At 34.6% G+C, this 25,436-nt stretch overlaps 1 protein-coding gene across 2 annotated transcripts in view; it reads left to right on the forward strand.

The window, feature by feature from the left end:
• LOC136029170 (uncharacterized) overlaps positions 1 to 25,436 on the forward strand; it is a 125,666-nt gene that overhangs the window by 94,667 nt on the left and 5,563 nt on the right. For both annotated transcript variants that reach the window (XM_065707282.1, XM_065707281.1), the window contains exon 3: positions 11,787 to 11,855. In XM_065707282.1, the coding sequence (XP_065563354.1) occupies positions 11,787 to 11,855 (69 nt within the window). The remainder of the gene's footprint in view (positions 1 to 11,786; positions 11,856 to 25,436) is intronic.

A 25,436-nucleotide genomic window follows, 5' to 3' on the forward strand; every position in this document is an offset into this window, starting at 1 on the left:
GTAACGCATGCAAAAGGGAATGAACGAGGACCTGTTAAACTAATAATTCATAAATGACAGGTGACTAAGATTGAAAATGTAAATAAAGGATGTGATATTGATCTATCCTACAAAAGATTACTTCAAAAACCTCCAAGATTATCGCTCTTATCTCTTCTTGATAAGTTTGAAATCAATAAAAAAGCTGATTTTATATAATACACAATTCATTTATCCCCTCTTCAAAAATAAAAAAATAAACAAATGTTTTGATAAAGGAGAAATCGCCGAATTCGAATAGAAAACACAATTGTTGGTAAGGAACCTGTTAAATTATTGCAAAATAGAAAACAAATTGAACAAATTGAATAAGGAAAAATAAAGAATAAAGATGTCTATATAGTTATGTCATATGATCAATTAATTCAAAATGGTGGCCTACTTAAAACTTTATTACCTTGAGCACCTGCAATAGGTAAAACTGCTCTAACAAGTGGTGCAACTACTTTAGGTACACATAATAACAAAAATAATAATTTATTTTTGCCCTCTATACATACGAAAGATGTAAACAGAGTAGTTTGAAATGAACTTAAAAATATTAAAATTATACTTCTAATGAAAATAAGTAGGTCATAGTTTTTTCACATAAGTTAAAAACACTCTCAAAACATGGCGCATAAATATTAACATAACTAATAAGACAGTGCCCATTAACATAGCGTATAAATATCCATTTTATCAAAAAAAATGATGTCAAAACTATTTTTCCAATGAATGAAACAATTAAGGAAGAAATTTATTCTATTTTCTCTAGATCGTCTAAGGAATCGGTCGTATTGTTGATTCATTTTAGCAGTAATATCAAATCTTCCGAATTTTTTATGATATACCTATTTTTGAACCATAGTGGAATTCCAAGAAAATATTTACAAAACTGCAAAAAGTAAACGTGGATACGCTTTTTATCACTTATTTTACTCAAAAACTTCATAAATAGAACAATGAAGAATAAATGAGGTGCAACCATTAAATTATAAATTTTATCTAGTGTTTGTTTATCAAAACGACTATTGACCTTAACTAGAAGGCCATATGTTTTCCTAAGTTTTTCCAATACAGATGATAACACCAACCCCCCGTGCAGCTCTAATTGACAGACCAAAAGGCAACCCAAGGTAATTAATGGAATTTTTAATAAGAATATTCAGTGATCCCACCCTAATTGAATGATGCTGTATATCACTTATTTTTCACCACAAGGAATTCTATTTTAGAAGGTTCAATCTCTAATCACATCTCTCGTTGATATGAGTGTAATATATTAATTGCATTGTGAATTTATACTAAATTATCTGAGAACAACAAAATATCATCAGCATAGGATAAGTGGCTAATGTCGATACCTTCAATCAAATATAGGGGGGGGGGGGTAGGAATTGTGCGACTGTTCTAATAGCGTTATTAAATGTAAGGTGGCTAAGAACTGACTCTTGTTTAACTGCATGACGTGAATAAATTCGGTCTGAAAGTCAACCTCTCGAAAAAATTCTCACAGATGAATTACCATGCCAGCCCGCCAAACACAGGCCTATAAATAGGTTCACCCCACCACTCAACAGTGGCAATAAAAGCGTGGTTATGCAACATACTATCAAACACTTTGTAAACATCAACTTCACAAACGAATAATTGTTTTTAATCTTAAGTTGGCGTTCCAATATTTATAGAATAATTGCGTGTGCATTTTGAACCCCTACATCACTTCAAAAACCCAACTGTTGAACCCCCACATCACATTTTGTTGTTAAATATGGAAGTAAAAAATTGTCAAATAATTTACTATTAACAGCACAAAGTGTTACAGGTTTATATGATTAACAGTCAAAATCAAAGACGGAGAAATATAGACTAGGTTTTTATATCGGTTCAGCTGAACAAAATGCTTACGAAAAAGTTCACGATAACTCAATTCAGTTGATGTAAGGTTGGATTAAAATACTGAGGTAAAGTGTACATACCATTGATCTAGCGGGATTTGGTCTGATAATTTACCTGACGACTGTGTTAATTTATTAACCTCATTATTAAGTACCTTGGGATTATTCCTAATATTGGTTGATATATCTTTTACTTGTTGTTTTTCCTCCATGTTGCCACTAACTTTATATATTTCTGGAAAGAAAAATTTATATTTATCCTAGAAATAAAAATGTTGATAAAATTACTGATTCTCCGAAAGCTACAGGCGAAGGTTTAATATTACCGGGGACTTTACCGAAACGTCAAGGTTTAACTTTACCAGGTACACACAATTGTTATATCTCAATCGGAAATGGTTGTTGAAGCTCCCAAAAACTTGATAGACCCAAGACAATAGAATTATAAGGGGTTAAAGTACTTAAACAACATGGAAGACTCAGAGAAGTTGCTGGATTTGAGATTTCACATTTCAAAGAATATTCGCCTCCAAAAAACTGGGAACATTAGAAAGAATCAAAAATCATATAATACCAATGAAAAATTTTGATATATTAAATGAATTAGTTCCCATTCCTCTTTTTCTCGAGATAACCTACTAAGTAATTTAAAGAATGAGGTGTTATCAATTATGACTGTACTGGATCCCCTGGGACGCATTGGACTCCCAAGTAATCATCTGAAGAATTTCATGATTTTTTTGGAATTCAACCGGGAAATGAAATAGTCTACTACTTAAAGACTTCGAAAACTACTTAAAAATTTTAACGATGTTAATTGTGGTCATTTGTGTGTTTATTATATAAAAAACGATTTAAGGCAATGGATCCAAAGAATTTTGCTTAAAGTCTATTTTCAAATATAAATGGAAGAAGAATTAGAAAAGGGATTGTTTGTTTTTTCAGAAGTTTTGAATATTATGGAAATGTTACTAATGCTTTCGTAGTATCCAAATTTATATTTAGTGTATCGGGTTTATATGCTTTTGCTATGTTACCCCTTGCTTCCTTGATTCTTGGGACAGTTCCGATTGAAATACATGAAAAATATCTAAGAATTGCAGAAATAAAGGCTGAGTATAAAATTGCTTATTCATTCTATTTAGGATTGTTTGCCATGCATAAATCAAGTGAATTGATTAATGAAGAAGTAATTAAACGAGAAAATGAATTACGGAATTACATTTGTTTTTCCTAGTGAAAATTTTTTTGAAACAGGTAAAATTAAATGGTTATAAATATGCGTGAAGTCTGTAAATTTTAATACATAATTAAAACCTTTCTTACTTTCTGATATATATTCTCCAAAACTTTATTAATGCAAACCATCTTTTTTCTAAGGCTATAAACGTGATATCTTGCTCATATGCCATCTAACTAAATAACGTATCATTACCTGAAGATTCTTCTTCAACAGCAAAATGCGTACAGGTTTCTGACGCAATCGTGTCTTACTTGTTGAAGCTCTATTACAGAAGCTGGTTATTATTTAATTTTTAATTTATGAATTAGTTTTATTTATAAGAACCCAAAACGTAGATAAAGGAAATGGTATTCAAAATTTATCTATAATGTAATAAAAATAAAAAAGAACAGAGCCCCTCCCTCATGCTGTTATCCATTTTTTATTCAAATAAATTCTTTACATTTTTTCAATAGATAAGTTAATAAAATATACGTAAAGTAAAAATTAAATAAAAATGAAAATCTAATTTTTGTTTCTCGAAACCCCTCTCCCAGGCTGTTTTCGAATTTTTTGTTTTGTATTCTGAGGCAAACCCCGCAGGGATTTTTGTTTGGAGGGAAGCTGGCTGCTTCTTACTCCTCGATCTGGGGTTCTGGTTCGAGGGTTTTGACATCGTCTACTGCAACACCACGTAAAAGTGAGTCGAATTGTTGGATCACACTTGATGATCAGTCGATTGCTTAACCAACTAGACCATCACGGCATGCAGACTTTGTTTATTCCTTATGTGTTGCAATTGATAAACTAATAGAATATACATAAACTAAAAATTAAATAAAATAAAATTTATTTTTTGCAATACCCCTCCCCCAGAATATTATCAATTTTTTATTGGTGTTGTTGGTCTCAAATCAGCCTGGGTTCTGAGGCAAACCCCACCTGTTTTTTGGTTTTGAGGGAAGCTGGCTGCTTTTTACTCGTCCATCTGGGCCACCTGGTCTGATTGCTTTGACATCGTTAACTGCTAACCATATAACAGTGAGAGTCAAATTGTTGGATCACATCCAATGGTCAGTCGATCACTTAACCAACTGGGTCATCCCAGCCTGCAAAGAGACTTTATAAATTATTTTTTTGTTTCATTTGACAGGATTCTGTCAACGTTGCAAATGACGCGTATTTGTATTTCTTCCCATATCAGAATAACAGATTTTCTTGGGAAGAAAGCCAGAGATAATAAAAAAGAAAATTATTTTGGTAATTTGCTTAATGAAACTGATAACAAATAGATGGAAAAACTTTTAAGCGAAAAGAAAATGTGAAATAAATGTAATCAAAATATTAGGATAGAAAATTTTGACATTTGAATGAAATATACGATTACAGGAATGAAATATGTTACAAATACATATGGAAATAAACTTGTTATTACTATTGATATTAATGGTGAAATTGTTGATCTATTTGCACCTAAGGGTTTTGATTCTAAGGCAGCTGACCTTGAAAAGAAATTAAAAAATTTATATAAAGGTATGACTTTGAGGGTTATTGAAAGAAAAATAAAGATAAAATAATTTATTTGATATTTATATCGAACTATTTACTAATTATTAAATTATTATGTTTTATCTGTAGTATAAGAAAAGTGGAATATCATTAACCTGAATATCACAAGGCCTGTTTTGATAAATGCTCATGTTGCAAAACTATACAAATGTCGAAAATTTTAATTTAAAATGGCATGAATTCAATTGGAAATGGGATAAATTGATTGGGTTATCTAGGTGGTGTCTAGAACTTGTGTTTAATTAATGAAAAGAATAAAAATGAGACCAAATTTTATTTCCTAGGACCTGTTCTTGTTTTGAATGGTGGGAATGAAAATTGTTAAAATGGTGGAAATTTTTGTATAAAATAGTGCAAATCTGATTAAAACAAGGTTAAATTTATTTGACTTGATGAGTGGTCCAGATCATATATTTACTATTCTGCTTTTATTCCTCAAAAGTCACGCAGTCTTTAAAATAAATGGTGATCACGGGCCAGTATCTATCTTTATGCTGGATTAGAGTTGCCATAGTAGCCCAAGTACGGACTGGAACCTTGGTCGTATTTGGCTAATAATATCCATGAAAAGAAAAAAGAAATATGTTTGTTGCCATTTATCTTTATTTTGTTAACCAATCAAGCAGAAAATAAAAAATAAATTAAATTTTTGCAACGTAGGTTTTACACATAAGGCATTATACTTACCATTTATTTTCTTGAATTTCTTTGCCTTTTTTAGCATGCTCGAGTTGCTCATAATATACTTTTGGAATTCTGATTGTGTCTTTTTGTATTTGAACTTGCATTGAATTATGCTTTCGACCGTGTCAACATGAAGGCAATCTTATTATGTAAATTACAAGTGTTATGACCAGGGATGGCGTATAAGTATATGCGTAGCTTATAAGTACTGACCCATCCAAGACTTTCCTTTTCAATCTATCCGTCTCTTATAAAAACGGCGTCCCAAGATTTGCTAGTTATTCTGTGCTGTTTAAAATCTTAGAGGCACGCTATTTCTTCAAATGTGCTATTCCCATTTGACTATTCCCTTTTCTTTTAAATAATATTCTGTCTTTACAACATATTGCCGTGGATCAAGAAGATTCATCAATTTAAACGTATTACACTTGGTGAAGTTCTTTAGTTTTAATAATGTTTATTATTGGTGATTCGTTTTTTTTTCAAATTGAAATGATTGGCTATGTAAAAGCAAACAATAAACTTTTGATAGTGTTTGGTCAAGGAAATTGATCATTGCTTTAGGAAACTTACTTGAAGCCAAAGAAAAATCGAGGATGTGCCCATGTTCTCCGAAGATATTATATTACCTGCAATAATGTCCACCACCTAGTTCTTGAGCGGGATTTTAAATAAACATAAGTTACATCTGCCACTCCTCAAAAAGGCTTAGTTTTGGCAGCTGTAGCTTTGTTTTTGGCATCAAAATGTTTAAAGAAATGTCTTAATAACAAATCAAAATCTCTCGAAATCTCCCAAATAGAAGGGGGAATCTAAAATTTCAATTCTTATTAGGTTTTCTGGATAGAAAGATCGTTTTCTGTTAGTTCTACTCAGGGGAAAATCCGAAATGACATCGGAATTTCATTTCAGTCAAATATACCCTATTTTTGCCCTATGCGAAGTCAGAGGGGGATAAAAAATCAGGGTATTAGTGTTTGCTGTTTTTCGTGATTTAAAAGTTTTTCTCTAATATATCAAGTCTAGAGAGACCGAAAATGAGATTAAAACTGAAATCAGTTCAGAAGATGTACATGAAATTCTCTTTAAGACCGTTCTTGACTGCCACTTTCATTTTCGTCCCAATCTCATCATTTGTACTGAGGATGCAATGAGTCATCAGAACATTGCCATTTTAAACTTTGTTACTGGAATTGAAAAATTGGGCTATTATCGCAAAAAAAAGAAAAGTAAAGACTAAACTCAAATCAGGCAAACGGGTACACTTCATTCACAACCTCGTTATGATTGGAAAGCTATTGAATACAACACAAAACTTGGCTGGCTCACATTGATCATTGAAATCTTAATGGTCCAAAACGTATTGAAGCAGCTTAGCCCATGGCACTGGCTACAAGCAAAATTACAGAAAATGTCACTTTTTAAGTGCATCGAAGGTGATCCAAATCGACTTTACAGCTGCAGACAATCAGTTTGAGAAGGATTTTGGAAGCAGACAGTATATCAGTTATTATTGGTATATAACCTTTTGATGAAAGTATTCAACCCTGGTGTTCAAGTACTAGAGCTGCCTATGAGCGCAATTTCGTCAAGACTTGAAAATAAACACCCTGTTAATAATACTTTGCAGCAGCAGACCTGGGCTGTAAGCGATTTGGGTAAACAAAACTCGTCGCACTGGCTACTATTGATATGAACAGACTATGTCGGAGTTAAGGCAAAGATGTGTGATCTAGCGCTGTAAAAGCGTAGACAAGTCTTGTCACCTGCCACTATCAGTTTTTGTTAGCCGTATGCTTACTTTTTCGTTTAAGAGAAGTAAATCTCCGACTTGCTTAAAAAATACATGGGATTAGATGAGACGTTCACAACTTGATCTTTTCCAGCACCGTGCAACTGTAGAGTAGTGTCAAATTCTGAAAAGGCAAAATTCCCGTACTCCTTTAATTAAACTGTTTTAATGTATTGTTTAAGTAAATAGTTGACACGCTAAGAATATCAAAACAAAAATAGTTTTGAACTCGCAGGTATTTTTAGTAGAGTTGTTTAGGTTATTCTTCTTACCGGCTGAAATATCTGAAGTATTTGGTAAGCTTGGACTCGGTTGCTGGTGACTGCCAGCAGTACTGGGGAAGAGGAGGAGCTTAGTAAAGGAGAAGCTCCTCTTCGGTGAGGAAGAGCTAAAAGTAAAGAATATGCCTAAAAACTGTTCCCATCAGTCGAACTGGGCAGGGACAAAAAACCAAAGCGGGATTAGAAAATCCTTCTCACTTTTATTGACCAAAGTTTCATTCCAACAGCAGTTAGAACAAACAACCTGAAGATAAAATCAAACGAGCTCTAGGCTAAATATTGACAAATTTCTTGTGAATTAAGCTAAAAATGTTTAGACACAAAAAAAGTAAGGTTGTCAACGTTTAGTCTTGACACGAGTCAATCAAAATATTGAGTCCAAACTTTGATTAAAAAATATTCATAAATTACATAAATGGAGAAACGTTCAGCCGCCCAGTATGATGACTTCTACAGATATAAATGTTGTCAGCCTAGATATTTTCTTGACTACATTTAGCTTGAAAAAACAACACATTTAAAGCACATAACTGCCAGTATCGTATATTGAAGTGTTTAGAAATTACTTAATTAAACTGAAATTTCCGATTTGCAATCTTATTACTTAAAACTAAAGTGTAAAACAATAATTAAGCCAATTTTAGATATTTCCGTGGGTATATGCATTGGAATCCATGATTTTGGAAGAGTCCGAACAGCAAAAGTAAATAGCATAGAAAAAGTTTGAGGTTACGATGCACTAGAATGTAGCACAACAGAGATATGCAGATAGAAGACATTTGACAACCACTAACAAAACGAATACATTGAATCATAAACAAAATTTGCCCTTAGAAAAGAAACAACTGTCAGAAGCATGAGTTCCAGAAGAAAAACAAGAGCTAAGAGCTCATATGGCACTTATGATGAGGCCAGAAGAGCCAAGAGCTCATATGGGTTGAGCTCTTGCAAAATTTTAAGAATCAATAGATTGATTTAAAAGGAAAATCAGAGGCTTAATGCCGGTCCGAATTTAAAATAAGAGTTCTTGGTCACGAGGCCCTTCTAAAAATCAAAATTCATTAAGATCCGATCACCCACTCGTAACTTAAAATATCTCATTTTTTCTTATTTTTCCTCTCCTTTGAGCCTCCCACATGGTCGAATCTAGTAAAATGACTTTATGCAGTCAATTGGTGCAGCTCCCTGACATGCCTACCAATTTTCATCGTCCTAGCATGTCCAGAAGCACCAAACTCGCAAAAGCACTGAATATCACCCCCTAACTCTCCCAAAGAGAGCGGATCTAGTCCAGTTGGACCAATCACATATCTACCACATTTGCTCATTCTAGCAAACAAGTTTCATCCCGATCTCTACCGTAAGCTTTTTCCAAGATTTCCGGTTCCCCCCCTCCAACTCCCCCCAATGTCGACTAGATCTGGTTGGGATTTGAAATAAAAGCTCTGAGACACGAGTTCCTTCTAAATATCAAATTTCATTAAGATTCGGTCATCTGTTCTTAAGTTAAAAATATCTTAGTTTTTCTAATTTATCCAGATTAATACCCCCTAGCTCCCCCAAAGAGAACGGATCTGTGCCAATTATGTCAATCTTGTATCTATAACTTGTGCTTATTCTTCCCATCACGTTTCATCCCAATCTCTCCACTCTAAGCTTTTTCCAAGATTTCCGGTTTCTAAGATTTCTGCTATCCCTCTCCAGACCTCTAGGACCCCGGATCTGATTCGAATTGAAAATGGAGCATCTGAGACATAAGATTTTTCTATATATCAAGTTGCATTAAGATCCGATCACCCACTCGTAAGATAAAGATACCTCAATATTCACGTTTTCCAAGAATTCCGGTTTCCCCCTTCAACTCCCCCCAATCTGGTTTTGTTTAAAATATGAGCTCTGAAGCACAAGGCCCTTGCAAAAATCAAATTTTAATAAGACTTGATCTTCCGTTCGAAAGTTACAAATACCTCATTTTTCTAATTTTTCCGAATTACCCCCCCCCCCAACTCCCCAAAGAGTGTGGATCTGGTCCGGCTATGTCAGTAACGTATCTTAGACCTATGATTATTTTCCCACCAAGTTTCAACCTGATCTCGCCACTCTAAGCCATTTCCAAGATTTCCGACCCCCCCCCCCCAACAAACTCCATCCGGCCGGGATTTAAAACAAAAGATCTGAGTTACGAGATCCTTCTAAATATAAAATTTCATTAAGATCTGATCACTCCTCCGTAACTTAAAAATACCTCGTTTTGTCTCATTTTTCAGAATTAACCCTCTCCTCAACTCCCCCAAAGGGAGCAGTTCCGTTCCGGTTATGTCAATCATGTATTCAGGAATTGTGCTTATTTTCCCCCCCAAGTTTTATCCCAATCCCTCCAACTCCCCCAAATGTCGCCATATCTAGTCGGGATCTGAAATAAGAGCTTTGAAACACGATATCCTTCCAATATTTTCTTTATTTGGGTTTTAGAGGTGAAGTTTACAAACAAGTATATGGAAGTTGATTACGGAGGCCTCTCCCTCTCCTGTGTTGGCAAACCTTTTCATTGACTCTATTGAAGCTACAGACAGTTTTAGGCTGTCTTTTTGTTTCTGGGGCAAACTTATGGACGACATGGTTTGCATTTGGAAACACGGTTTAGATTCCTTAGACATTTTCCATAAACATTCAGATAGTTTATGTGAAAATTTAAAACTTTCGTTGGAGTTTGATAAAAATGATAAACTACCTGCTCACAATATCATATTAATTAAAAGGGATTTCCATTTACTGTTCTCAATATATAGAAAGCCTACGCATAGTGATAGGTATTTGAATTTTCATTCGTGGCTCCCTATTTCATTTAAATGAGGGGTTTTGACATCACTTATGGATAGAGCTTTCAGAATCTATTCCCAGTGCTTTTTAGATTCTGAATTGTTGTATTTGAGGGATGTTTTCCCTCATGTATTTGATTTTTCAGTAGTTACCTGATTAAATTCATTAATAAAAAAAAATAGATTCATTAAACATAACAATAGGGTTATCGGAGTTTCCCAGTCTTCAGAATTAAATGTGTCTAAAGTTCATCTCTTTGCCTAATTTAGGAAAACAGGAAACAATTTAGGAAAACAGTCTTTCTTTTCTCCTTCTGTCTCTTTTTTTTTTTTTTTTTTTTTTTATGTGTTTGTGCTGTTGCATTGGTGATTTCTCTTTTCATGATATATATATATATATAATATATATATATATATATATATATATATATATATATATATATATATATATATTCAAGTACTGATCCATATTAATTACTAATGTAGGCAAACAGTCTTCCTTTTCTCCTTTTGTCTTTTTTGTGTGCTCATGCATTGGTGATTTCTTTTTTCATTATATCTTCATGTAAAATTTTTGTAAATAAGCTTACTTTTTGATGGAATATACCAATAATAAGTAATCTGCATAATGAAACATACTTGTGTGTATTTAAGCTTCAGGTTTGAAAGAGAAAACATTAAGCTAAACACTTTTGAGGTGGTAAACGCAAAAAACAAGCTACTGAAAAACAAACAAATAAATTACTGGTATTCAGGAAAGATTGAAGTTTCCAAATTTTCAAAGATGTTTTAAAAAGTGTCAAAAACAATAAACCTTGGAGAATTAAAAGGGGATAAAGTAAAAGTTTGGTCTCTTGTCAGCCTCAGTAAGTAAATCAACATTGTTACCTTCTCTAAAGGATCGGGTCATTGTTTTTAAATCAGTGCCAAGCTGGGGATCCGCACACTTAAGAACTATTTAAAATCTACCATTAAATTCTATAAACTAAGTATAATGCCATGGTTTTGTGTTCCTAGTCCTAGAACCTTGCAGGAAAGGGGGTATACTATGTCGAATATGGTTTTGATATTTAGTATTGTTTGTTTGACGTAGATGAATAAATATTTCTATTTATCTAAAGCTATATATAGCTTCTGCAGGCATATTATTACAAAGTTCTATCTGAAGTTTTTGTTTTCAATTAAATAAAGTTTGATATGTATTTGGTGATACTCTTTTGTTAATATTATTTTTAAGTTTTTTATTGTTTGCGTGTTCAATGATACTTCTTGCATAGCCTTATAAAAGCTAATCACTTTGACATAAGGGTCCCTATAATTTTTAGCAATTCTAATCTGTTAAAATAGACTACACAATCAGCTTTTCTGCTCGAGAAAATTCAAATAGTTCTAAATATTTAATTACATTTTTTTATGTTGGTATATATGCGTATGTATTTTTGTAGTACCATTTAATCTGTATGAGCTTTGAGATGAGTTTTTTTTTTGCTTTTTTTTTAGCTGTGAAAAATGTGGAGCAAGAACCGATTGAGACTGGACAGCGAAATGATCTTTCGAGGACTGGAAGTGGTATGTTTACGTTAAAGTTTTGCGTATCGTTTGTTGAAGCACCATGCTGTTACTAGACAGCTACTGTTACTGATTACATAAAAAAAACTTGTTTTTTTTAACTGAAAGTAAGGAGCGACATTAAAACTTAAAACGAACAGAAATTACTCCGTATATGAAATGGGTTGTCCCCTCCACAATCCCTCGCTCTTTACGCTAAAGCTTTTAATTGTATTAAAAAGCAGAATTGTGGTAAAGAGTCAAACTTTAGCGTAAAGAGCGAGGGATTGCGGAGGGGACAACCCATTTCATATACGGAGTAATTTCTGTTCGTTTTAAGTTTTAATGTCGCTCCTTACTTTCAGTTAAAAAAACTAGTTTTTTTTATGTAATTTCTGAACGTTTTTGAATTAATGCATGTTTGATTTTGGCTCTCTACACATAAATTATTAAAATGAAATTTGCATATTAATTCCTTTTTTGGCTAAATGGTTTTTTAGTTTTGATCAGACGATTTTGAGAAATAAGGGATGGGCAAGGAGGCCTAGTTGCCATGCAATTTTTCGGTTACATAAAACTATAAGTTTTTATTTTTAACGAATTTTTCTATTAGTAAAAAATATACGTAGCTTAAAAATTATATTATGTAACACACTTTTATATTCTTTAATTTTTATTATGTGTATGAGAGGGTTGTACCCTCGTTAATACCTCGTTCTTTACACTAAATCGTTAGTTTTGTCCCAAATCTCTAAGAATGACCCCTGAATCAGAAAAGCCGTAGAATAAATAGTTGAAATTACTAAAAATACTATAGCATAAAGAGCGAGGTATTTATCTCCTCCTAAATACCTCGCTCTTTATGCTGAAGTATTTTTATAACCCCTCATATGCGTAATAATCTCTGTTCGTTTTAAGTTTCAATGCTACTCTTTACTTTCAATTGAAAAAAAAAACTTTTCTATGTTTATTTTTTCAATGTTTTTTATAGTAATTTTAGAAAATCCTGCGCCCTTTTCATTGAATTTCTGTTCCCCCATGACAGATTCCTCCATGGAAAGATCCTCCCACATAGCCCCTTCCCCTCAACCCCACCCCCAAACAAAATAAAATCCCCCTGAAAACGTCTGTACACTTCCCAATAACCATTACTATATGTAAACACTGGTCAAAGTTTGTAACTTGCAGCCCCTCCCCCAGGGATTGTGGGGGAGTAAGTCATCCCCAAAGACTTAGTTATTATGTTTTTTTTTTAATTTTACTACAGGGTTCTCTGATACGCCGAATGCCATGGTGTGATTTTTGTTAAGATTCTGTGACTTTTAGGGGGTGTTTTCCCCTATTTTCTAAAAGAAGGCAAGTTTTCTCAGGCTCGTAACTTTTGATGACAAAGACTAAATTTGATGAAACTTACATATTTAATATCAGCATGAAAATCTGATTCTTTTGATGTATATTTTAGCATCAAAATTCCGTTTTTTAGAGTTTCGTTTACTGTTGAGCCGGGTCACTCCTTACTACAGTTCGTTACCACGAACTGTTTGAAAAGAAAATAATTCGGTATTTCGGGGCTTCTGACATTATTACTCCTTTGCGGAAGTTAGGCTCAAAATTGGAAAAGGATTATATTTTTTCTCTGGGCCCCTTCCACCTCTTAGTTCGTTTATTTTCCCCTTAGTTTTCACCTGTTTTCGCTTTATAGTTGTGTTATCTCTTAGCAGTTCTTTCGTTAGTTGAGTTATGGTTGTGGTATATATGTTCTATCGCTCTTATAGTTGTGTTATTTTCAAATTATACTCCATAATAGAGAGGCTCTGAACACCCAGCATTGTATATTAAGCTCTGAATTTGACGTTTTTTTCTAACGTGACCAGATTCGTCCTGCGCCCTGCGCCCTTTTTATTGAATTTTTCTTCCCCCATGACATATTTCTCCTAGGAAAGATCCTCCCACATAGCCCCCTCCCCTCAACCCTACCCCCAAAACCAAAAAAATGCCCCTGAAAACGTCTGTACACTTCCCAATAACCATTATTATATGTAAACACTGGTCGAAGTTTGTAACTTGCAGCCCCTTCCTCAGGGACTGTGGGGGAGTAAGTCATCCCCAAAGACATAGTTATTATGGTTTTCGACTATGTTGAACAAAATGGCTAACTAAAAATTTTGATCCGTTGACTTTAGGAAAAAAATGAGCGTGGGAGGGGGCCTAGATGCCCTCCAATTTTTTCGGTCACTTTAAAAGGGCACTATAACTTTTCATTTCCGTTAGAATGAGCTCTCTTGCGACATTCTAGGACCATTTGGTCGATACGATGAACCTTGGGGAAAAGAAAAAAAACAAAAAAAAAACAAACAAACAAACACGCACCCGTGATTTGTTTTCTGGCAAAAAATACAAAATTCCACATTTTTGTAGATATTAGCTTGAAACTTCCACAGTAGGGTTCTCTGATACGCTGAATCTGATGGTGTCATTTTCGTTAAGATCCTACGACTTTTAGGGGGTGTTCCCCCCTATTTTCCTAAATAAGGCAAATTTTCTCAGGCTCGTAACTTTTGATGGGTAAGACTAAACTTGATGAAACTTATATATTTAAAATCAGCATTAAAATGCGATTCTTTTGATGTAGCTATTGATATCAAAATTCAATTTTTTTGAGTGTTGGTTACTATTGAGCCGGATCGCTCCTTACCACAGTTCGTTACCACGAACTGTTTGATACTGTTACTGTTACTAGACACCAATTTTCTTTACATTTACTAAAATATTTGTTTAATAAAACGAAGATATTACTAAACTGTTCGTTTAATAAAAAGAAGATACTGGCGCTTTTGATGATAATACTCAAGAAGTTCATATCACTGTCTATGCGTGTACACCTCATGTTGAAAAATCACAGTTTTTCAGAACAATAAAGGAAACCCATTACACTGCTTTGTCAGTCGGTTTTAAATAAAATGATAGTTTAGGATAGTAAAAAAACGGTTCAAATATGCTGTTCTTTTCAAAATGCTTTTGAAAAATATTTGCTTAAATATACATTTTACTTAAATTTACTTAAATATTACTTAATATACATACAAGGTGTAGGTAAATTCAGTGCGTATTTTAGTTTGTATTAATATACATACAAGGTGTAGGTAAATTCAGTGCGTATTTGTGTACAAGACATCAGTCACACTTCTCTTTATAAAACAAATTTGCAATTTATTCCTTTTGAACATGAAGGAAAAAGTGAAGGAATTTTGAACACGAAGGAATTACGTAAGTACGTGAAATAGGCAACTTTCTCCACAGGGAAGTTAATTTTAGCGTAATGACTCAGGAATCAAAAGTAAAATACATTGTTTACGTAAAACCATTTTGCTAGTGCTTTGAATTACGACTTCTGAAAATTGTTAGAGTTGGGCAGTGTTTTCAGTAGTAAAATGGAAAACACCACTAAAATTCCTGGAACTGCATATAGTGTGAACGGAAGATATTAACTATATTTACAGCAGAATCCCGTGTCAAGACCTCCTACAGAATTTAGATTTTGCAATACTTGTTTTTATATGTTCTTCAATTAAATTTTATTGAAAGAAAAAAAAAATTGGGACAGCTGATATCTTGCTGCCGTTTTTTTTTTTTTTCTAACAACGCCTCAAGTCTAACGCTTAATATCTTATACTCTGGAGAACAAGTGTCAAAGTTTTGTTTACAATTGATGTACTTAAGTAGAAAGCTGAAATCAAAGACAATATGAAAATCATAGTCTTTACATTACATTATGCAAACTGTCTTGAGAGGCTTGCCAAACCATACAAGTCAGAAAAATTATCATCTGTGGAGATTTTAACTGCCAGCTTCTTGACAATGACCGGTTTTTTCATCAATCTTAGGGAGAGCTGCCAGATCGTTCGGCCACACGATCTTGCAGGCCACATACAAACTTCCAAAATACAACTTCTTTACTTTTGTTCATAGTACACTCCTGGCTTCGTCAGATATCTATCACTTTTTTGTGAACTTTCTGCTACTGACTAAAATTAATGCCGTTGTAGATTTCGACTACAATTGCAGCGATCAAGGTGGAATTGGCTTATCTGTACTATTGTTGATCCACAAGTGACAATCAGACATTGACGGTATAATAAAGTGAACAGCTCAGGACAGATTTGTATATGAACAAGATACCCTTGACATAATTCTAGCTTAAGTCAAGATACCGTTCCACTGGAGCAGTTCTTCTTGCTTTCGACGTTCAAAAAAAATTGCGCATACTGTCAAGAATTTTTCAGTACAACAAGAGCAGAAATTGCCCCATTTAAGATTGACCCAAACATTCATTTGAGGCAATTTTAACTGAATTAGGGCTGATCCAAATGTTCCAAGTCCCATTTTCAATAAAAATTGCTTAAACCTTTATAAGTACGTGCTTGTACCATCTCTCAATGAGTCTGGACTTCACATTAAAATCTCAACAGCTACACAACGCAAAACTAATCCACACATCAGTCACCATTTCAAAATGGTATATTGATTTAATACCGAACAACAAGTCTTCAGGATTTAGATGGATTATACCGAGACGCTTGCAGCCCGACAAAAACCAGCTAGATGAGTATTTTGACCTTCCTGTTCCAACTGTGCATCAAATCAGTTACTTCAGATATCAGTAAAGTATCTGAGAGGGTTCAGGTGCAACTATCTTGTTGCATGGTCAGATGAAAGCCAAACAATATGAATTTGGGAATGGCTTGAGCTTTTGAAACCCGCACCGGCTAATATGGAGACAAATAACAACTTCATCATTGGCCAATTTTCCCCTGTTTGTCGGAACAGCTGACATTACTGCTACCTTTGACTCTATCGTCCATTAACAAGAATTGTGGTCCCTCTTAGATTCACGTGTGGACCCCGTATTCTAGAGAGTGAGGACGAAGGCGGGCTCAACATAATCCCATGCCCTGATTAAGACTTTAGATTCATTTCTTCCTCTACACATGATCTTTTTGAGTTAATCAAAAACAATTTCTTATTTCTATTTTCACTATCCCTTTTTTCACTTATATTTTCTTTTTTTCACTTTTGTTATCCTTTTTTCTGCTTATTTCGTAGTGGAACAGCACTGCCTTCTTGCAAGAAAAAAGTGGACTCAATGTATTATTTATTTTTCCAGACATTAATACAGAAAGAGTCATCGCAAGAACTTTGTAATTAGCTCATTCTATAGGAAATCGAATTTTCTTGTGCATTTTTCATGAGTAAAAAGTTATTGGAAGGCAACCAGTCTCCCCTCCATATGCCGATCATTTCTCCAAACACATCTTATCAAAATTTTGCGACAATCTTTTCTTCAGCATAGGAGAAATTTCCCAGTTATTATGTCTTTGGGAATATCAACCCCCCCCCCGCAAAGTCCTCTGGGCAAGGGCTATAAGCTATACTAGCGGCCCATTGTTAAAATCGTAGATACTTTAAAGGGGGATAATTCGATTGGAAGCTGGAAGCTCTAGTGCCCTTTTTAAGAGTCAAAAGTGTTTGCAGGGTTACTAGCCCCCTCCCACCGCTATCTTTTCCTCATCTGATCCAAATTTAAGATAGCCATTTTGTTTTAAATAGTCTAAAGATCATATAATAATGCCTCCAGGGTTGAGCCCAGCGGTAAGGGTTGTAGGTTATGTCCCGGGGAATATAAGGCTTTTATAGATGGAGTGGTCGTATAAACTTTGGAGGAGGCTGATTTAAGTAGAAACTCAAGTTCAAGTTCCGTTTTTGAGAGTCATATGTCCTCAGAGGAAAAATAGACTCCCCCACACCCTAGTTACCCCAAATGCATCTGATCAAAACTCTGAAATACTCATTCTGTTCAAAATAGTCCAAATGTCATTTAACAATGCCTCTGGAGTTAATACAACCCTCCAGAGCTCAAAGGTAAGGTAAGCTATCTCCCGGGAGCATATAAAGCTATACTGAAAGGAGAGGCTGTATGAACTCTGGAGGGACTCATTCATTGGAAATTGAAAGTTCTATTTCCTTTTTTAAAGGTTAAAAGTGGTTGGAGGGTAACTACCCCCCCCCCCCACCCTACGCCTTCTTTACCACAAGTGTATTCAATCAAAGTTCGAGTTGGCCATTTTGTTCAAAATAGTCCAAAGAAAGTATAAAATTGTCCCCAAAGCTGACAAAGCCCGCCAGGAGCAGCGGTTTTGAGTTATGCCCCAAATGCATTTAATGTTTTTATTGAAATTAAAAGTTATAGTGCCCAGTTTAAGAGTGAGAGGTGATTGGAGGTAACAACCCTACCCCTAACACTCATCGTTTCCCAAAACTTATCCAATTTAAACATTTTGACCGCTACATTGTTCAGCACAGTTAAAAGTTCCAGTAATTATGTTTTTGGGGATGTCAACCCCCCTCCCCTCCAGAGTTATCAGGTAAATGACTGTAATCTAGGCAATTTGTCCATTATTCACATAGAATAGGCTATCAAACAGTTCGTGGTAACGAACTGTAGTAAGGAGCGACCCGGCTCAATAGTAACCAAAACTCTAAAAAATTGAATTTTGATACCAATAGCTACATCAAAAGAATTGCATTTTAATGATGATTTTAAATATTTAAATTTCATCAAGTTTAGTCTTACCCATCAAAATTTACGAGCCTGAGAAAATTTGCCTTATTTAAGAAAATAGGGGAAATACCCCCTAAAAGTCATAGAATCTTAACGAAAATCACACCATCAGATTCAGCGTATCAGAGAACCCTACTGTAGAAGTTTCAAGCTCCTATCTACAAAAATGTGGAATTTTGTATTTTTTGCTAGAAGACAAATCACGGGTGCGTGTTTATTTGTTTGTTTGTTTGTTTGTTTTTTTTTTCTTTTCCCCAGGGGTCATCGTATCGACCAAGTGGTCCTAGAATGTCGCAAGAGGGCTCATTCTAACGGAAATGAAAAGTTCTAGTGCCCTTTTTAAGTGACCAAAAAAATTGGAGGGCATCTAGGCCCCCTCCCACGCTCATTTTTTCCCAAAGTCAACGGATCAAAACTTTGAGATAGCCATTTTGTTCAACATAGTCAAAAACCATAATAACTATGTATTTGGGGATGATTTACTCCCCCACAATCCATGGGGGAGGGGCTGCAAGTTACAAACTTTGACCAGTGTTTACATATAGTAATGGTTATTGGGAAGTGTATAGACGTTTTCAGGGGGATTTTATTTTGCTTGGGGGGTGGGGCTGAAGGGAGGGGGCTGTGTTGGAGGATCTTTCCTTGGAGGAATCTGTCATGGGGGAAGAAAAATTCAAGGAAAAGGGCGCATGATTTTCTAGCATTACTATAAGAAAACAATGAAAAATAAACATGAAAACGTTTTTCAAATGAAAGGAAGGAGTAGCATTGAAACATAAAACGAACAGAGATTATTACACATATGAGGGGTTCTAAAAATACTTTAGCATAAAGAGCGAGGTATTTAGGAGGAGATAAATACCTCGCTCTTTATGCTAAAGTATTTTTAGTAATTTCAACTATTTATTCTACGGCCTTTCTGATTCAGGGGTCATTCTTAAAGAATTGGGACAAAACTTACGATTTAGTGTAAAGAGCGAGGTATTAACGAGGGTACAAACCCCCTCATATACATAATAAAAATGTAAGGTTATGAAAGTTTGTTACGTAAGTTAATTCTAAAGTTACATATATTTTTTACTAATAAAAACGTTCGTTGAAAATTAAAAGTTCTAGTTGCCTTTTTAAGTAACCGAAAAATTGGAGGGCAACTAAGCCTCCTTCTCCACCCCTTATTTCTCAAAATCGTCTGATCAAAACTAAGGGAAAGCCATTTAGCCAAAAAAGAATTAATATACAAATTTCATTTTAATAATTTATGTGCGGAGAGCCAAAACCAAACATGCATTAATTCAAAAACGTTCAGAAATTAAATAAGAAAAAACTAATTTTTTTAGCTGACAGTAAGGAGTGACATTAAAACTTAAAACGAACAGAAATTACTCCGTATATAAAATGGGTTGTCCCCTCCGCAATCCCTCGCTCTTTATGCTAAAGTTTGACTCTTTGCCACAATTCTACTTTTTAAAACAATTAAAAGCTTTAGCGTAAAGAGCGAGGGATTGCAGAGGGGACAACCCATTTTATATACGGAGTAATTTCTGTTCGTTTTAAGTTTTAATGTCGCTCCTTACTTTCAGCTAAAAAATTAGTTTTTTTTTATTTAATTGAGAAAGGAAGGCATTTTTGACCTTTACTTTTCAAAAGACGAAGGGCATTCAGTTGAGCATTTCAGTGAGTGCTGCCGGGAGTGTTGAACTAAATCAGAACACGCTATGTTCTTACGGGTTTTCAAGTGGGTGCAACTCAGGAATGACTGAGTATATTAATTGGAATTACTTGGAAATAACAAGGGAGATAATCAATTGACTAAGAAGGCGCTATTTACTTGCTACTACTATTACTACTACAACTACTACTGCTACTACTACTACCCCAACTATATTAAAGCTACTACTCCTGTAGCGTGTACTATGTAGGCTAAGGATATTGAAATGAATATCTAAGGAAATGTTGAGGCAAAAAAGGAACTAAATCAAAACATACTATGTGTACACAGATTTTCAAAATGGTGTATTTGTTTAATTTTTTGAATTGGCAGTCTGTTCAAGATGAAACTTCCAAGGTATCATGAGGGGAATTTTCAACTGACTAAAAGACAACATTTACATCCTGCTACTAGTATCCATACTTCTATTACTACTATTACTACTACGAGTAATACAACACTATTACTGCTAGTACTGCTCCTTCTCCAACCACTACTACTATGATAATTGTACTATTAAAGCTAAGCTTATGAAGGTGAAAAGTTGACAAAATATTTACGTGAAAATTGAATTAAATCAAAACATGCTATTTCCATGCACATTTGTAAAAGGGCGTATCTCAAGAATGGTTTTGGGTATTGAATGAAAGATTCAAAGAAGGCTTTAAAGAGGAAGATTAATGGAACAAAAGGTAATATATGCATCTCACTACTAATACTGCTTCTACTTCTATTTTTACCTCTACTTCTACTACTACTGCTACAAAAGCAATCAAACTACCACTAAGTCAATTGCAACTATCTGTAAAAGTATTGAGATAAAGGGGGGGGGTTAAAGGGTGGATCAGCACTATTTTTGAAACGGCTTACTGTTTCTAGATGAAACTTCTGGGTTATCCTGAAAGGGATGTTGAACTGACCAAAAGGCAACATGTACATGCTATTACTGCTATTAATACTTTTGTAACTAGTGTTTCTTCTGCTCTGCGTGCTACAACTTATACTACTGCCACTGGTACTTTTACTACTACGACTAATCTAACTACTAATTCTATTGCAACATCTAGTATGGCTCAGAGCATTAAGAGAATAATTTCAAGAAGTATATGAATTTAATATATGGGTTATCAGAAGAGCATATTGGCAATGTCGAAGCAACGGCTAATAGTCTTAAGTTGTAACTTCCAGAACGTGATGCTAGGGATGTTCAACTGACCAAAAGGAAATAAGGTAGTACTAACACTAGTGCCATTACTACTAGTGTTGCAACTCTGCTTAAGGTTGTGAATTTGAAATTTTCAGGGAATATTGAGAGAAGACGGTGAACTGAATCTCAAAACGCTGTCTGTATGCTCATACGTCCTTTTTGTCAAAAGGACGTATGAGAAATACCTTAGGAATGGTTTGGTTTATGATATTGAAACTTATAGGACTTGTTGCGGGGAATGTTGAACTAACTAAAAGACAATATTTACACCCTAATACTATTCCTACTGCTCATACTAGCTCTACTGCTAGTGTGAGTGCTATTACTACTGCTGATACTATTAATTCTACTATTACTACTGCTATTACTGTTGCTGGTGCTACAACTGCTACTGAAACTAAGGCTACTACTATTAATTCTACTGCTACTGCTTCTAATACTGGGAAGAAGTTATTAAGGTGAAAAAATTTGGGAAAATTGAAACAGTATTGAACTAAATCAAAACACATTATTTGCACATAATTCGTCAAGAAGGTCTATCAGAAATTCTTCATGAGTGGTTTATGTTTTTAAGTTGAAACTTTTAGCGTGTCTTAACGGATATGTTGAAGAAAAACTAAGCTACTTTGAAAATGGTGCTATTAATGATACTTTGGTTACTACAACTAATGGTACTACGGAAGCTAAGGGCATTAAGGAGAAGCTTTTAAGGAATATTTGCAGATTTTGAACTAAATCAAAAAGATCTCTGAGTATATAGTTTGTCAGCAGGGTGATAGATATATATCTCAAGAACAGATTACATATTAAGGTGGACGTTTTGGGTTAAATTAAATAAAAAAAACAAGTTTTTTTAACTGAAAGTAAGGAGCGACATTAAAACTTAAAACGAACAGAAATTACTTCGTATATGAAAGAGGCTGCTTCCTCATCAACGCCCCGCTCTTTACGCTAAAGTTTGACTCTGTCTCTCAATTCTTCTTTTTAAAACAGTAAAAAACTTTAGCGTAAAGAGCGGGGCGTTGATGAGGAAGCAGCCTCTTTCATATACGAAGTAATTTCTGTTCGTTTTAAGTTTTAATGTCGCTCCTTACTTTTAGTTAAAAAAACTTGTTTTTTTTTATTTAATTTCTGAACGTTTTTGAATCAATGCATGTTTTGATTTTGGCTCTCCGCAGAGGAATAATTAGAACGAAATTTGAATTTTTTTTTTTTTGGCTAAATGGCTTTCTCATAATTTTGATCGAATGATTTTGAGAAAAAAAGAGCGGGGGAGGAAGCCTAGTTGCCCTCCGATTTTTTGGTCAATTAAAAAGGCAACTAGAACTTTTAATTTTTTACGAATATTTTTATTAGTAAAAGATTTACGTAACTTATAAATTAGCTTACGTAAAGAACTTTTGTATTCTCATATTTTTATTACATATATGAGGGGGTTCGCCCCCTTGTCAGATCCTCGCTCTTTACACTAAAGCTTAAATTTTATCCCAATTCATTAAGAATGACCCCAGAATCACAAAAGCCGTAGAATAAATAGTTGAAATTACTAAAAATACTTTAACGTAAAGAGCGAGGTATTAGGAGGAGGTGAGCCCCTCAAATGGGTAATAGTTTCTGTTTGTTTTAAGTTTTAATGCTGTTCCTTACTTCCAGCTGAAAGAACTTTTTCATATTTATTTTTTCATTGTGTTTTTAAATAATGCTATTAAATCCTGCGCTCCCTTCATGGAGATTTTCTTCCCCCATGACAAATTATCGATGGAAAGTTCCCCCAGCATATCCCCCTCTTCTCAACCCCTCCCCCAACCAAAAAAATCCTCCTGAAAACGCCTGTACACTTCCCAATAACCATTACTATATGTAAGCATTGGTCAAAGTTTGTAACTTGTTGCCCCTCCCATGGGGACTGTGGGGGTGTAAGTCGTCCCCAAAGACATAGTTATAAGGTTTTTCGACTACGCTGAATAAAATGGCTATCTCAGAATTTTGATCCGTTGACTTTGGTAAAATAATTAGCGTGGGAGGGGGCCTAGGTGCCCTCCAATTTTTTTGGTCACTTAAAAAGGGCACTAGAACATTTCATTTGCGTTAGAATGAGCCCTCTTGCAACATTCTAGGACAACTGGGTCGATACGATCACCCCTGGGAAAAAAAAACAAAAAAAAAAAAAAAAAAAACAAATAAACACGCATCCGTGATCTGCCTTCTGGCAAAAAATACAAAATTCCACATTTTTGTAGATAGGAGCTTGAAACTTCTACAGTAGGGTTCTCTGATAAGCGGAATCTGATGGTGTGATTTTCGTTATGATTCTAAGACTTCTAGGGGGCGTTTCCCCCTATTTTCTAAAATAACGCAAATTTTCTCAGGCTCGTAACTTTTGATGGGTAAGACTAAACTTGATTAAACTTATATATTTAAAATCAGCATTAAAATGCGATTCTTTTGATGTAGGTATTGGTATCAAAATTTCATTTTTTAGAGTTTTGGTTACTACAGAGCCGGGTCGCTCCTTACTACAGTTCGTTACCACGAACTGTTTGATTTTAGAGGATTTAGAATTAGTTTAGAACTAACCAAAAGGAACTGCGTATTTAATATTAAGGCTATTGCTACGATAGCTATAACTAATGACGCTAAGGGTATTTAGGTGAAACTTTCAGGGAAAATCTAGGGTGAATTTCAATTAAACGAACAAAACTATTTGCATGAAGGTTTTCAAAAGGGCATATAAGCAATATCATGGACACCACAGTGAAATTAGACCTCCGTTGCCTGTGCAACGGGAAGTGTTGCAGCAACTGTGCCCTGTTCCTTAGGGCACAGTTGCGGAGCAACACGTGCAACTGTGCCATACGGGACACAGTTGCGGAGCAACAGTCTCCATTATGTCCTTCAGAGGACATTTTTCTAATGCGGCTTCGATTGTTATCTTGAAGCTTCTTTGATATGGTTTTATTTCGAGCTCCTACTAAACTGAGTTTGGTAAAATGTTTAGCTGGTCCAGAAATAAACGAGAAACATCAATAAAAGTTCTATATGAGTTCATAATTATTTTATCTCTAAAACGTTTACTTCCGAAACTAGGGCCGTCTTAACTTGACGCCAATTCGAAGTATTATGTTTCGAGACGCACATTTCGGGAATTATTTCCGGGATATCTGAAAGAGATACGGAAATAACGTCTTATAGTTTTCTGCTTAACTTTTGATGGTCTAAGCTAGGAAAATATAAAACAAACCAAATTCACCAAAAAATTTAAATTGCCCCGAGGGTATGACAAAACTTCCAAATAGAAAAACCCACAGAAGGAATTTTATTTCGGAGAAACTATTGTAAGCTCCAGTTGTTAGGAGATCGAGACCTGTCGAACCACGTTGGAAAAAAAATTCTAGCTGGTCCAGAACAGAAGTTACCTCTAGAACATCGAAACTTCGGAAATTATTTCTTAGAGAACGAAGCAACATGGTATATAGAACACTTCACTTCTTCTTGCATACTTTTCATAGCACTACTCGATAAAAATATAAGAAACATCAAAATCGAAAATTTGAGAAAATTCCAAAAAAAATCGGAACGAGATGGACTTTTCCGGAATTATTTCCGGGAAATCTGTAAGAGCTACGGAATTTTGTGCTCCGGTTCTCGAAGAGACAAATGAAAGTTCTACATGAGTTCAGCATAACTGTATTTCTAACAAGTTTATTTCCGAAGCTAGGGTCGTCTTAATTTGACGCCAAACATCGAACGCAGAGTTTCTAAGAAAAAACGGTTTTATTTTTTTTTATGGAAAACTGTTAGAAATTTTAGGAACTTCTCTGGAATTTTTTTACTCTGTGTCACGTTTCCCTTCCCTCTGAAAAATCTCAAATTTTTAACTCTTACCACTTCGGACCTACAGGTCGCTGATCACGGTGAAAAAAAAAAAACTACGAAAGCAGTAGTGTTGCTCCGCAACACAATTATAGATAGCAATAACATGGAAACTTCTAAAGAATAAATCTGATAGGTAATTAAAAGTTCTTGGGAGTCAACAGTGATTGGCAGACAGGCAGCCCTCTTTCTGAC

The sequence above is a fragment of the Artemia franciscana genome, chromosome 7 (assembly GCF_032884065.1).
Source record: "Artemia franciscana chromosome 7, ASM3288406v1, whole genome shotgun sequence".
Taxonomy (NCBI): domain Eukaryota; kingdom Metazoa; phylum Arthropoda; class Branchiopoda; order Anostraca; family Artemiidae; genus Artemia; species Artemia franciscana.